The sequence below is a fragment of the Cucurbita moschata genome, unplaced genomic scaffold (genome assembly GCF_002738365.1).
Source record: "Cucurbita moschata cultivar Rifu unplaced genomic scaffold, Cmos_1.0 Cmo_Scf00011, whole genome shotgun sequence".
Lineage (NCBI taxonomy): Eukaryota > Viridiplantae > Streptophyta > Magnoliopsida > Cucurbitales > Cucurbitaceae > Cucurbita > Cucurbita moschata.
Window position 1 is genome coordinate 155,599 of NW_019268527.1, and position 13,054 is coordinate 168,652.

Below are 13,054 nucleotides of genomic sequence, written 5' to 3' on the forward strand. Positions count from 1 at the left end.
TGTGTGGAGAAGTACTACCACACATCCAACCCTGTAAGATTGGAAAGAGTTCAAGACCATGCCATTACGTTTTAAAAAGAATAGAGTTACTTATTGATGGTTTGTGTATGCATTTCCTGGCCCCTAGAGTTACTTATTGATTATTTCTTAATCAGCCTCATGCTATTTTTTATAATGCAAAAGTAAGGCGCCCCTACATGGACGAAGCAATGTTGTGATGGCCATTGAAGCTAAGTTAGAATAGTAGTATTCATCCTTTTCTTTTAGTAGTGTTTGTAGGTTGCTCCACACGTTCGTTGTTGCATTTGAACTTATATTAATATTTTCTTTTACCATGAACGTATAAGTCCAAACCTTTGTTTTTAATGAATTTTTACGTCTCTATCTAGAAAAGAAAAGAAAGAAACAGCAAAATCTACCAAATCTAGGCAGATAGATGGCCTCTGCCAAGGGTACTTGTATAAAGGATCAAAAATAGAAGGTAGACATATTAAACTATAGTTTCCACTTCATTGACAGTCTATAACGGAACATCAAACTCAACTTTTTCACTTCATTTATTCAGTCCAAAACAGACACCATGTAAAGAATTAATTTCTATCGTAATCATTCAGTCGAAGTCGAAGTCGAAACTTCCAAACTGCGTGCTCGACTGGTTCGTCTCCACCTAATACAGAGCGGATCGGATGAATACATTATACACAGAGTTCTCCAGCTTGTATGATATATCGCAATACTACAACCGAGTGTTAGTCATGCCAGAACAAGCTTTCAAGAACCACGGATTGGCCTGCCTATTGAAGCAAAATTATCAGAATCAAATCAGTTCGAAGCTAAATAATGATAAAGTGAGCCACAATGAACCAACCTAACTTTCAACAACAGTTTTTAAGGCTTTTGGGTGAAGTACAGTTTCATATATTATAAATGAAATACATCATCAGAATAGATCATCAAAAGGAGAAATATGTTCAACTGGTTCTACCGCCAATTTAATTCAAACCTAATATACCACGCAACGCCATGTTAAAACTTGCAACTCTGTAAAAGTAAAGGATTGTAACAACATGCCTTCGAAAAAGTTAGTCATAGAGATTGTGTGAGATCCCACGTCGGTTGGGAAGGAAAATGAAACACCCTTTATAAGGGTGTGGAAACCTCTCCCTAAGAGACGTGTTCTAAAAACCTTGAGGGTAGCCTGAAAGGGAAAAGCCCAAAGAGGACAATATCGGCTAGCGGTAGGCTTGAGCTGTTATAAATGGTATCAGAGCCAGACACCAGGTAAGGCGCTGGCAAGGAGGCTGTTCCCCGAAGGAGATAGACACGAGGCGGTGTGCCAACAAGGACGCTAGGTCTCGAAGGGGGTGGATTTGGTGGGGTCCCACATCGATTGGAGAAAGGAACAAGTGCTAGCGAGGACGTTGGGCACTGAAGGGGGGTGAATTGTGAGATCCCCACATCGGTTGGGGAGGAGAACGAAACACCCTTTGTAAAGGTGTGGAAACTTCTCCTTGACAAACGCGTTTTAAAAACCTTGAGGGTAAGCCCAAAAGGGAAAGTCCAAAGAAGACAATATCTGCTAGTGGTGAACTTGGGTCGTTATATATTTCATGCTTGACTATAACCCAAGTAATAGTAATTGCAGGAAGGAGGAGCTTGCTAGAACTCTTCTTTTTTCCTTCTTTTTTTGTTTTTTTTTTGTTTTTTTTTTTTTGGGATATGAGACAGAATTCCATATTTATTTGTGAGAGAGAGAGAAAGTACAAACACAAAGGGCAAGGAGAGTGGAAGGAAAAGGAATATGTAAGAGTTGGTTCTAACCAAAACCATTGAATATGTAAGAGCGGATTGGCAGGACTCGTGGATTATTTGATTGAACTTCAAGCTCTCACTAGAACACCCACGAGCATAATGGAACGAACGATCACTCTCCCAAGCCCCATATTCATTTTTTCGCCTGGCTTTGTCGAACCTTAGGCGAAGTTCGTCTTCGCCAACACACAATTTGTGCGGAATCCAAGCTTGTTGGGCCATACGCACTGCCCGTACGTGCATATTCAATCATTTGCGACTTAATCGACTTGCCTCTACATTAGGCCAAGACATTCAGCTTGACCTTGGCTTTACTCAGGGACAAGGTATCTCAATGCAACGCTGCATCTTAATCCTCATCTTAGATCCCAATTGACATGGACTTCATGTCATGATGTCATCTCGAGTACTAGGATGTCATCAACCATCATAGCTCACTCGGTCTTGCCCATCAGAAACGGGCCCATGTGTCGTTCATAATATCAAGACATACTGAACATTCATCCATCTGGGTTATATCAAAGCATTGGACCCTCCCGTGTCCATACTAGTTCACTTACAAAATCCGTTCCGAATAGCAGGTGCATAATCCAACCTTCGACACATGGGAAGGGGAACCATGTTGGCATACTTGTGTCATTTAACACTGTTCTTGAAAAACCTATTTCAAAGGAAGTCTCTTGAGACACTTGTCTCGTGACACTCACCCCTCACTATCACACACGCATGTGTCACAAGGTAGCTCGCTTAGACCACAAGGCCCAAGGGTGGGGGACAACTGACACCATGCCTCCCCCTAAGATATATTTTGAGACATTTTTGGTTTGGCAACTGTACACATGATTTTGGTGAACAAACATACGGTGTCGTGGAGCGTTCGTTCGGTGTTCAATTAACACCAGATTTGGCGAGTTTACATATTTCATATAAAAGGACTTGACTCCAGAACCGCATGCCCAAATTCCCTTCAGAACCTCAACTTTCGAGGTTAAGGCTTGGGGCCCTACCCAGCCCTTCAACAAGCTCTGATATCATGTCGACATTGTTGCCTCTCTCTTGCCTATGTCTCGGCTTAGCTTTCATGCACATCTCTGTGGTGTGTTAAATGATGCACCGTCCTCCTCGGTCACATCATGACATTCATCTTCTCTAAGCCATCGCATAGTCAACTGGGCGTTGTGTCGCCACTTTGCTTGTTTGCCCGTGAGAATCACAACCTACTCTCTTCATAATATGATTGTGACACTCAGAACTGTTTCCTAGACCCACAATGGCCATTATGAATTTTTGGTGGTGCCCTTTCAGCCTCACGAACGCCCCCGCAATGCTCCAGGGATCGTATGTTCAAGCCATTCCTCCTAAGATTTATGCTAGTATTTTTTTATGACATTTTGGTAGTCTTGGTCTTCATTCCTACATCACTTAGATGATTCGTTTTTTTAGCAGTTGAAAGACAACCACCTTAGCAGTTGAAGGACAACCACCTTAGCAGTTGAAGGACAACCACCTATATGCCAACCTTAAGAAATGTTAATGTGCTTAGAAGAGAATAAAGTACTTGGGCCACTGTCTTCTCTGAAGGGATAGAAGCAGACCCAAAAAAGATTAATGTGATGTTACGATGGCCTATTCCCACCAACCTAAAGGAGTTAAAGGGATTCCTTGGTCTCACAACTTAGTACTAGGATTTGTGGCCAATTAAAGGGCAATGTTAGCTCTTTAATTAGATCTTCTCAAGAATGGCGCTTTTATTAGAAACAAAGGAGCTATTGAATCTTCCATTTATAATAAAGACAAATGCATCGGAAAAGGATTGGGGCGGTTCTCTCCCAAAATGATCGCCCAATTGCTTACTTTAGCCAAAAAAAACTATCGAATACAGGCTACGCATACAAAAGTTAATGGCGATTGGGCTATCAATTTAAAAGTAGCGACCCTATCTGTTGGGCAAACATTTATATTCAAATGGATCAACAGTCATCGAAAGGCTTACTGGAGCAGAACACCATCAAACCGAACCTTGAAAATGAAGTTATTTACATCCTATCTCGAGTCTCTTTCAAAGCCAACTACGAGTTTTTGTGGTTCCTCACATTCTGAACGTAGAAATTGTAAAGGGGTAAGTTTTCTGTGACCAAAAGTTGATCAAAATCTTACAAAAACTTCAGGATAACTCAGATAGTGCATATGTATACTCTACAGCACGACACTCTTATACAAGAACAGGTAAGTCAGCTCGAAACATTCAGAGTTACTTAAAATCATCCTCCATGCATACGACAACTAAGTATTGGGAAAGAATTTGGGGTTCCTTCGAATATACAAGCATTTCACTAGAGATTCATATTGGTCGACATGAAAATAATGTAAAGGAAAAAGAGACACAATGTGTGACTTGCTAATGCAACAAAACTTATCAACCTCACCGGCAGGGTTGTTGCTACAAAACCTATAGATCGGGTCCCTTCTTCTGTGTTGCTATGCTTTTATGCTTGTATGGACGAGTCTTTACAAGAGAATGGCCCTCTTGGAAGGTTGGAACTTATTTTGTAATTTGTCTACAAGGCTCTTTTGGAAAGTGGAATATAACTTAAGAGGGAGACTCACCATGCACACACTTGATCAAGATGAACACAAAGAAATAGGAGAGAGAAAATGCAAGGAGAAATATTGATGACTTCAAGTATGTACACCAAGATAGAATACAGAGAATGAAATAGAACATTTTAAAAGCTCTGTCTAATGGGGTCTGGTTTCAGTTTACTAAATATAGCTTTAACAGATTTAACGACCTACAAATTATCAACCATATCCCAACAGATTTAACCACCTACCACCTATATATCTCTACCCGGTCTTTACTATTGAATCCAATATTTCATTTTTAAAATTCCATTCTTCAAATAATTCACTTTTCAATTAAGAAAATGGTAATATTTTTCCAAAAATAAAACATATATAGGAAATTTAAAAAAAAAAATAAACTAGAACTACGAGAGATAAACAAAGTCATTCTTACTGTTGCCGTTTTCTTCATCATCACCACTGCGACTCTTAAAGAATGGCGTCAGGTAGTTCCTATTCAATGAAGTAAATATCGTAGAGCTGAGGAAAAAAGAGGCATTTTAGCGATGTATCCCCATAAACAGACAAGTCCGAAAATGAAAGACGGACATTAGATGTCACCTCTCATGAAACTCTTTAAGTTTCCTTTTGGTCTTATTCCTTGATGATCCTTCCTCATTATGAGTAATGTAGCCATGGCTTACATCAGTACTCTGACAGAAAGAGGGAACAAAAGATTAAAAGGTCTCTAATACTGCCCGGTTATCATGGTTAATTCGAAAAGTATACAGAAATTAATGCATGAACCTTCCAGCTTAAACACCCAAAAATATCAAATAATTTAATAATGAGTGTTAGAAGAATCCCTTAAACAACTTTTTCGTTGGATATTACATCTCTTTTGTAACTTTCAATTATCAATGAAATTGTCTCGTACCAAAAGAAAAATAATAATAATAATTGAGGAAGAAATGACATTACAAGGGTTCAAACGTAAGAGTCTCGCTCTAATACCAAGTTAAATCACTGTCAAACCTAAAAGCTTAAATCAATGTGTTACAACAAATTTAATCTTTTTTTACTTCAACAATTCATTGTGTCGGTAAAACTTAGACCTCAAACTTGGATTTTGCGAGGTCTTCCTCGGATTAGTTCTATAGAGGTTTCGGCCTCTTTTAGGTTTTCCGGGGTCTTTTTGAGGAGCTCTTAACCCGAAAGAATCGGAATTTCTAAGAATTGGCCAGAGAAGCGAGGACAATTCGAGCGTTAGAGGGCTTCCCTCGCTCGCTCTAACGCTCATTTATACAACAGCGAGTGGAGTGCATAAGCCCCTATCCATTAGTAATGAAAAAAGGGGTTGAGGGGATTCATATATGTTGTTCAGGTCGATCAGTTTCCGATCTACGGTCCCTCTGAGCGAGGGGTTAGGCAAGTAGTATCCAGTGCTGGTGTCGAAGGTTTAGCCCAGCCCAGTGAATCAAACAATAATTGTTTTGTATGCTCTCTATTTTCTCTCAAATTCCCTTTCCCTAAATTTACAGGCTGAGTAGACCAACCATGCAAATCCCAATCCGTAAACACTAGCAAAACTGTCCTTCAAAAGGCCCCCTTCATCCCGAGGAAATCTCCAAAACCATTTCATAAACAAGGAAGTCTACCTTTTTCACTATGAGACCCTCTTGGGAGGTGGTCGACCCAACTCCATAATCCTGGGTGGAGCATTTTTATTGGGTGCAAACCTTCTTCCTCCAATGCTATTCTATGTTCACTTTACTCGTGCATATGACTGGCACAGCAAATTCATGGTTACCTTGTCTAAAATAATTGTGTATCTTAGAGTGTTCATGCATTGCACATTTGGCAAAACGTGTAACTAAGAACATTCATAAAGATCATGCATGCAATTAAAACAACTGTGTATCCAAGAGCATTGATAAACAAAGAAAGAAAGAAAAGAGTCAAAATGCAGATAAAACTTACTTCAGTCAAAGCGTATTCATGGTTATCATTGCCACCTACAACTTGTAAAACTTCTAGCATTGTACCAGTTGACCCTCCAATAAGTAACACCTGAAAATATTTCAAAGAAACTGATGAGAAAAATGGAAGAAAATGAATTTTCATAAGTCCAGTCAGGAAGGAGACAAAAAATAGTACTGATGGAATATTTATGGGATAAAGATTTATGCTTCTAATTGGATTTTTTTTTTTTTTTCAGAAAAGAATATTTAAGCTACCCTTCTGGTTTTATCTATTCCGAAACATGATTCATTCATGTCCTCTTTCTCTTAAACAGAATAGATAAAACTTTTATACCCATTCACTAGCTTGTCTCTCCATCTTCCCTTCCGCATTCCCCTTTGTGAGATCTCACATCGGTTGGAGGGGGGAATGAAGAATTCCTTATAAGGGTGTGAAAACCTCTTCCTAGCAGACGCGTTTTAAAACCGTGAGCTAATAGTGATACATAACGAGTCAAAGCGGACAATATCTGCTAGCGGTGGGCTTGGGTTGTTACACCCTCTTCCACCATACTACATTAAACTTTTTGTCATTCGAACTTTTGCCATCCACTCCATTCTTTTTGTATCCATTGGATGGGGTCCCTTGACTTGCATTATCTGGTCAAAGATTGCCTCTTTCAAAAACGCATTGAGGAACTTAATCTGTTTCAAACTTCTACTTTCAGTCCTGCATTATGCAGTAAATTGGCAACTTTTTGAGGCATCATTACAACAGAAGCGTGGGGAACACAGTAGCACAATAGCTTATATGATATCTAAATTCAATTTTTAATAGTTGTAACCATTAAGGAAAGAAAAATACGCTTTTTTGACAAAAATTACACGAAATTGTTCATCAGAATATGATACAAGTGACAAAACTTAGACTGCCTACCGTCAAAATAACGATTGCAGTAGTAGCAGTGAAAATTGTCTGCCCATGTCCGTCTGGAAGATCATGGATTGACTGTAGAGCCAGAGCAAAAGCCATAGCCCCACGAAGTCCTGCATTTATAACACATTAGAACCATATTCGAGAACAATAGACTCCTCTCTCCAAATTCTATTAAATAAATAAATAAAGAAGAAATAATGCTCCTTACCACAGTACCAAAGTGCCTTCTGATGTTTTGGAGGTACTTGCCGATGTGCAGGCCGAACTAAGTTGACTAAATATGCACAAGAAAAGACATTTGCAGCCCTAGGAAATATCACACAAAATACTATAGTCACACACACAGATAGGAGCCTATGAAAGTGGAAAGAAAAAAAACGTGTCAAAAGTGAAGTTTTTCTTTATGGATATGAAACAGTATATTGATATAGAAAAGGGGCATCAAAGTAATGGAGGGTAAATCAACTGAGAACTAAACCAACTGTAAAAAGCTAGCCAATTGGTTTGTATATAATAAGAACACAATGTAAAGATTACATGAGAAACTCCATTCAAAAGCTTTAATAAAAGAAAGCGATGGTATCTCCAAAGATGCAAACTTGTGTGAGAATTTAATGATCTAAGGTTGGCAAATAGGAGAGAAAATTTGGCAACAATACCTTGCAACACCAATAAATAACTGAGGTGAACATAAAACTGATTAAGGAACCACAAAAATTTGAGATCAAGAAAGAAAAAACGGGAAAAGTAGACTGATCGTAAAGGTATGGATACGATCGAGAAAAAAATGAATCCAATATGTGACCAGCTATGTTGCTCCATTGCAATATCCAAGCCCATATATATAAAGCTGAAAGACAAAAGCTTATGAGCATCGAGTGGGTAAAGGATCCTTGATTAAGGCTAGATAAAATTTGGTCCTGTCTCCCTTACATAAATGTCTCTGCCAGAGATGAAAATAAGTGAAAAAATTCCGCAACAAACTGTTGTGAAGACTCTGATAAGTTCGAATATGTATAATGCTTCATCACCTAACAAAGAACATCAAGGATTATATGCACACCAACAACTAGTATAGATGTATTGAACGAAAGAACATAGTAAAGATTACGGTCAGCTTAACTCACCATTCCTGTGAACAATATCGACACAATACCAGACAACCCAAAACCTTCTGCAAGCATGTACCTAGTAAAAGATCTCATGCTAAAATCCACCAACGTAAAATGTAGCTAAATAAAAATTATAAAACTTAACGGGAAAAGACGATTGCTTACGAGAAATATGGAAAAAGAACAAAAATACAGCACTCCAAATTTTGAAGACTGGATAAAGAAACGACCAAATTCAGATTCTCGTCCAAACAAAAATACATTATAATTTAGTACTCAACAAACACTTAAAGTGTATAGAATTTACTTGTCAATGTCCAAGCCTGCATACTTGAAAAGGTTCTGAGAATTAAGGCTCAACATGATATCAGAAAAGTAGAATGAAAATAAATAATATTGCTACAGGCAATAAAGATAACATTGATCATAAAAGGATATCAACGCTGAGGTAAATCCAACTCCAACACCTGCAGATCCACAGGCATTCCATGATAAGTACCCTTAAGAACTTCCGTTTATTTATTCAGTAAAGATAACTGTATTAATTGTTATAAAGAAGTTACAAAACAAGGTCATGCACGAAATTTGAGGCATACATGAAAGTAGTCATCTAAATAATGCTGATGCTTTGATAGTTATATTGGCATAGCAGAAGTCTTCATTAACCTACAACAAGAAAATTGATCTTTCTAGAGGATTTTATGGTTGAGATTAATGAGGAGCCTGTATAGTGAAGGAAGGTATCTGCCAGAATTGTAGTCTTGGATGGTTTCCAAATCATTGACTACTTTTTTTTTATACACAAGCAACTTTTATACTCGGAGAAAATGAGTAGGTTTCATAAATAATTGATTTGTTTGAGCCAAAGTCCTGCCAAAATGTCCAAGACTGAGGGGCGGACATAGTGTATGAGACAAATGTATGCATTTTGATTAAGGTCGTAAAAGAGAAATTACATCCTGATCCTGAAAAATGCAATAATAGGAAAAAAGTTCTGTAAAACTATTTTTCCATGCTTTTTCCTTCCTCCAAATTATTGGAAAAAAAAATTCCCAAATCAAAAATGTTATACCGACAGAAGCTTAGTTCCCTTTAGGAATTGTCAATTAACCATTAGATAACAAATTAACACATGATAACTCTTAACTAACAGTAACAACTCAACTAATTAATAAACCAATAAAGTAATAAGAATCAGTATGGACTGGGGCAAGCAACAATGAAGTAACAAACAACAAGCTATTAAAAGCAGCTACGTACCAACTCTCACAACATCAAATAGGGTTATTTTCAGTATCCACGTAGATACATAACTGTAATGGCCCAAGCCCAGCGCTAACAGATATTGTCCTCTTTGAGTTTTCTCTTTCGCGCTTAGGTTTTTAAAACGCGTCTGCTAGGGAGAGGTTTCCACACCCTTATAAAGAATGTTTTGTTCTCCTCCCCAACCGATGTGGGATCTCACAATACACCCCATTCGGGGCCGCAGCAAAGAATGCTTCATTCTCCCCCCAACTGATGTGGAATTTCACAATCCACCCCTCTTTGGGGCCCAGTGTCCTTGCTAGCACACCACCTCGTGTTCACCCCTCTTCGGGGCTCAGCCTCCTTGCTGGCACATCGCCCAATGTCGAGCTTTCCCTTTCGGGCTTCCTCTCAAGGTTTTTAAAACGCGTCTGCTAGGGAGAGGTTTCCACACCCTTATTAAGAATGCTTCGTTCTCCTCCCCAACCAACATGGAATCTCACAATAATGATAATAATGTGTTGCTTCTCGTAAGTTCTCTAGAATTGGATTATAAAAAATGTGGAAGTGGAAATAAAGTAGCAAAAGATGTTTGTTTAATGAAAAGATAAGAGAAAGATAACCTGCAGACATTGAGCCAACAAAAGTCTCGAGAAATCTAACAATCACAAAGAAGAAGTTTTTTCCATGATAAGCATGGCTCCTAACCAAGGACATTGTTCTGCAAAAGATGAAACTAATTACAATAAACTCAATAATAACGGAAATACAAGAAACAAATCAACTCCTTTACATACCTGTACAAGGAAATTGCCATCTGCCAATTATCCAACACGAGAACCAGAAATATTAAATAGAGTCATTTTCAACCAATATCAATAATTACTTAATGTGAAAAACATACAGCATCATTCAATACAGATTCTCCAAACACCAAAGCGTAAAGGTTCACGTCTGTGCCAAGTTCCTAGAATGATGACATGACAATAATGAGTAAAACAATATATCATCTACACAATTTAACAGCCAGCATATGGTATCAATGAAACTCTAGGCAGATACATGACGAGTTAGTTTAAAGAATAAGGGGCAGTTTGCTGTATAATCTCCCGAAGAAAATCACAATAGCTTAAGTCACAAATTAAGCTCCTGAACCTCTAGGTTTTGTCTTAATCCTTCAATTTGGAAAGGTATCAGTTGCATCCCTGAACTTTAAATTATGAATTTAAGAGGTCTCTATTGTCAGCCCTTTTAACTATTTCATGATATACTTTTTTACAAATGGATCATGTGAACACCTGAAAAATGGACAGGACAGTGACAGGATCTGTTGCCGAAATAAGAGCACCGAACATAAGACATTCGACAAATGGAAGCCGATACATGAGAAACATTAATCCACCGAGATAACTGCAATGAAAAGAGCAACCATTTTATGGTGGCATAAATTAAAAGGTACATGAAACGAAGGATTTGCAATTAAAAGGGAAGAAGAAAAGCTTTACACAAGACCACCCGTAACAACGGAGGCTATAAAGGTTCCCAGGATTGCAAACGTCACAATTGCCCCAAAGTTTGAGAAGAAAGGTTTCTACAAAAGCAGCAACATTAAGCAACACTATTCTCATCCAAAACATCACAGTTAAGGGGAAATATGGAAGCATTGATTGGAGATTTTGCACTTACAGGTGAGAGACTAAATCCTGATTGAGTACGCAAGAGTGTTAAGGAAACAGAACGGGAGAAAAAAGAAGATCGGCTTTGCAATAAATTAGGACAACGAAGGATATAATATGATCGGAGGCAAAAGGAAAAGGAAGAAAAATTCCTCGTGAAAGTTGAACCACGCCCTGATGTTAGTTTGAGTATTCGAAATGTTGGCAAGGCCGCCGACGATTAAACCTGAGAGACAAGTGAACAAAGGAAAGCGAGAAAATGGAGAGACGACGAAGAAAACCAAACGCGAATACAGGAAGAACATAAAAAGAAAAAAAAGCAATGGCAAGTTGTGAAGTGAGTCGTAACTTAACGAAGAAGATACCGATGAGAAGAGAAGCACTGGCTTCGGGAAGAAAATAGAGTCTATGGCGGCGAAGGACATGGCCGAGAACGAAAGAGAGAACAAGCATCATGATCTGAAGGAGGATGCCAACTCCGGCAGCTTGTTGATCCTTAACCGGACTGCCTTTGGGCTCCGCCGGAGAGATGACCATAATTTGGGCTTCGTCCTCCATGCCCATGATGGATCTTCTTGTGCTGCTCAAGTCTGTGGCTGTTTCGGAATTTGATATGTTGATGAAGATGATGACGCCAATAACAGGATTCGGAAACTTGCTTCTCCAGAATCTATACTTATTTATATGATTCAAGAAAGAACATAATTTCTGTTTTTTTTATTTGTGTTTTTATTGATGGTGTAATTCTAACTATCTTTTTAAATTATAAATTTCTATTAATAGTAAAAATGAAATCTGATCATAATCAAAATCAACCTTTATAAAACAAAATTCATTCTTTTAGATTTTTTTACCTAATAATTTAAAATACTTACAGATTTTTTAATATTTTTTATAACCAAAATAAATTATTCCACACACAAAAATAAGCAAGAATGAAGAATGAGGAGAAAAAAAAAAAAGAATGAAGTCCCATTTTATATACATATATATATATATATATATATATATATATATATATATATATATATATTATAAATTGTAATCAATAAGTTTTTTTTTTTATCTTTTTTCTTACCATTACATTTTTTTTTTCTCAAATTTTTGCAAAAATCTCGAATTACTATATGAATAAATGAAGAATTTCCACCGAGATGAAAAATGAGGGATGGAGATGGAAATGCTTCCTCATCCTTGCACGGATGTTTCTAATTGCATGAATTTCATAGAACCCACAATTATTTTCGTTACAAAATGGAGTAAATATAGTCACTTATAATTGAACATGACCTACAATCGTGACATGCGGAGTGTGGCATTTCCTTTTAGTTAGTCCGTCTAACTTCTAACCAAAAAATGTATTTTTTATCAATCAAGTCTCATTCAAATCTTGGAGTGAAGAAGAGAAGGGCTTTGTATAGACACCCTTGAACCATGTTCGTCACCCTAGGCTCACCATTATTTCATTTCATTCTATTTATGGGTTCGAGCTCCAAAGAACAATACATGGTCGGCTTACGTACGCCTCGTTGACCAAACGATAAGGTATACCACACTCCCCTCTTTCTATAGAGAAGAGATAAAGAAAAAGAAAAGAGATATAGTGATCGTGCCGTAAGACCTTGTTTGTTTCTTTGTTATTTATTTATTTTTTTGGTTTTTATCGTTAGAAGAAAGTTGGAGTTTGATTTAAATAATTAATACATCGGCAAACATGAATATAATTTAATGATTAAAAGATGGTAT

General features: G+C 37.6%; 1 protein-coding gene across 3 annotated transcripts; it reads right to left on the reverse strand.

Moving 5' to 3' along the window:
- Window positions 1-488: 488 nt before the first annotated feature.
- Window positions 489-12,019, reverse strand: LOC111449513 (sodium/hydrogen exchanger 6-like). 3 transcript variants are annotated; one of them, XM_023089429.1, is made up of 21 exons: window positions 11,674-12,019; window positions 11,423-11,534; window positions 11,319-11,343; window positions 11,138-11,223; window positions 10,931-11,042; window positions 10,537-10,599; window positions 10,430-10,449; window positions 10,256-10,353; window positions 8,826-8,854; window positions 8,695-8,726; window positions 8,553-8,600; window positions 8,403-8,463; window positions 8,209-8,306; window positions 8,050-8,125; window positions 7,935-7,954; window positions 7,484-7,581; window positions 7,276-7,385; window positions 6,358-6,447; window positions 4,999-5,090; window positions 4,832-4,917; window positions 489-794 (listed from the first exon to the last, which is right to left on the reverse strand). In XM_023089429.1, exons 1-21 carry the CDS (start codon window positions 11,870-11,872, stop codon window positions 772-774), a joined length of 1,578 nt encoding a protein of 525 aa, XP_022945197.1. In that variant the 5' UTR covers window positions 11,873-12,019; the 3' UTR covers window positions 489-771. The 3 variants fall into 3 exon arrangements, 1 of the variants encoding a protein (XP_022945197.1); XR_002711647.1 differs by lacking the exons at window positions 489-794; window positions 4,832-4,917; window positions 4,999-5,090 and adding exons at window positions 6,615-6,658; window positions 6,694-7,068 and having other exon boundaries at window positions 11,423-11,853; XR_002711646.1 differs by lacking the exons at window positions 489-794; window positions 4,832-4,917; window positions 4,999-5,090 and adding an exon at window positions 6,694-7,068 and having other exon boundaries at window positions 11,423-11,853.
- Window positions 12,020-13,054: the final 1,035 nt, after the last annotated feature.

Bases quoted from the DNA above. Each gene is read 5' to 3' on its own strand.
- LOC111449513 (XM_023089429.1), bottom strand. From the start codon at position 11,872: ATGGGCATGGAGGACGAAGCCCAAATTATGGTCATCTCTCCGGCGGAG. The intron at 8,601-8,694 runs GTAAATTCTATA...TTCTTTATCCAG, and splicing joins GCAGGCTTGGACATTGACAA to TCTTCAAAATTTGGAGTGCT. The intron at 7,582-7,934 runs GTATTGTTGCCA...GATATTTCCTAG, and splicing joins TTATTTATTGGTGTTGCAAG to GGCTGCAAATGTCTTTTCTT.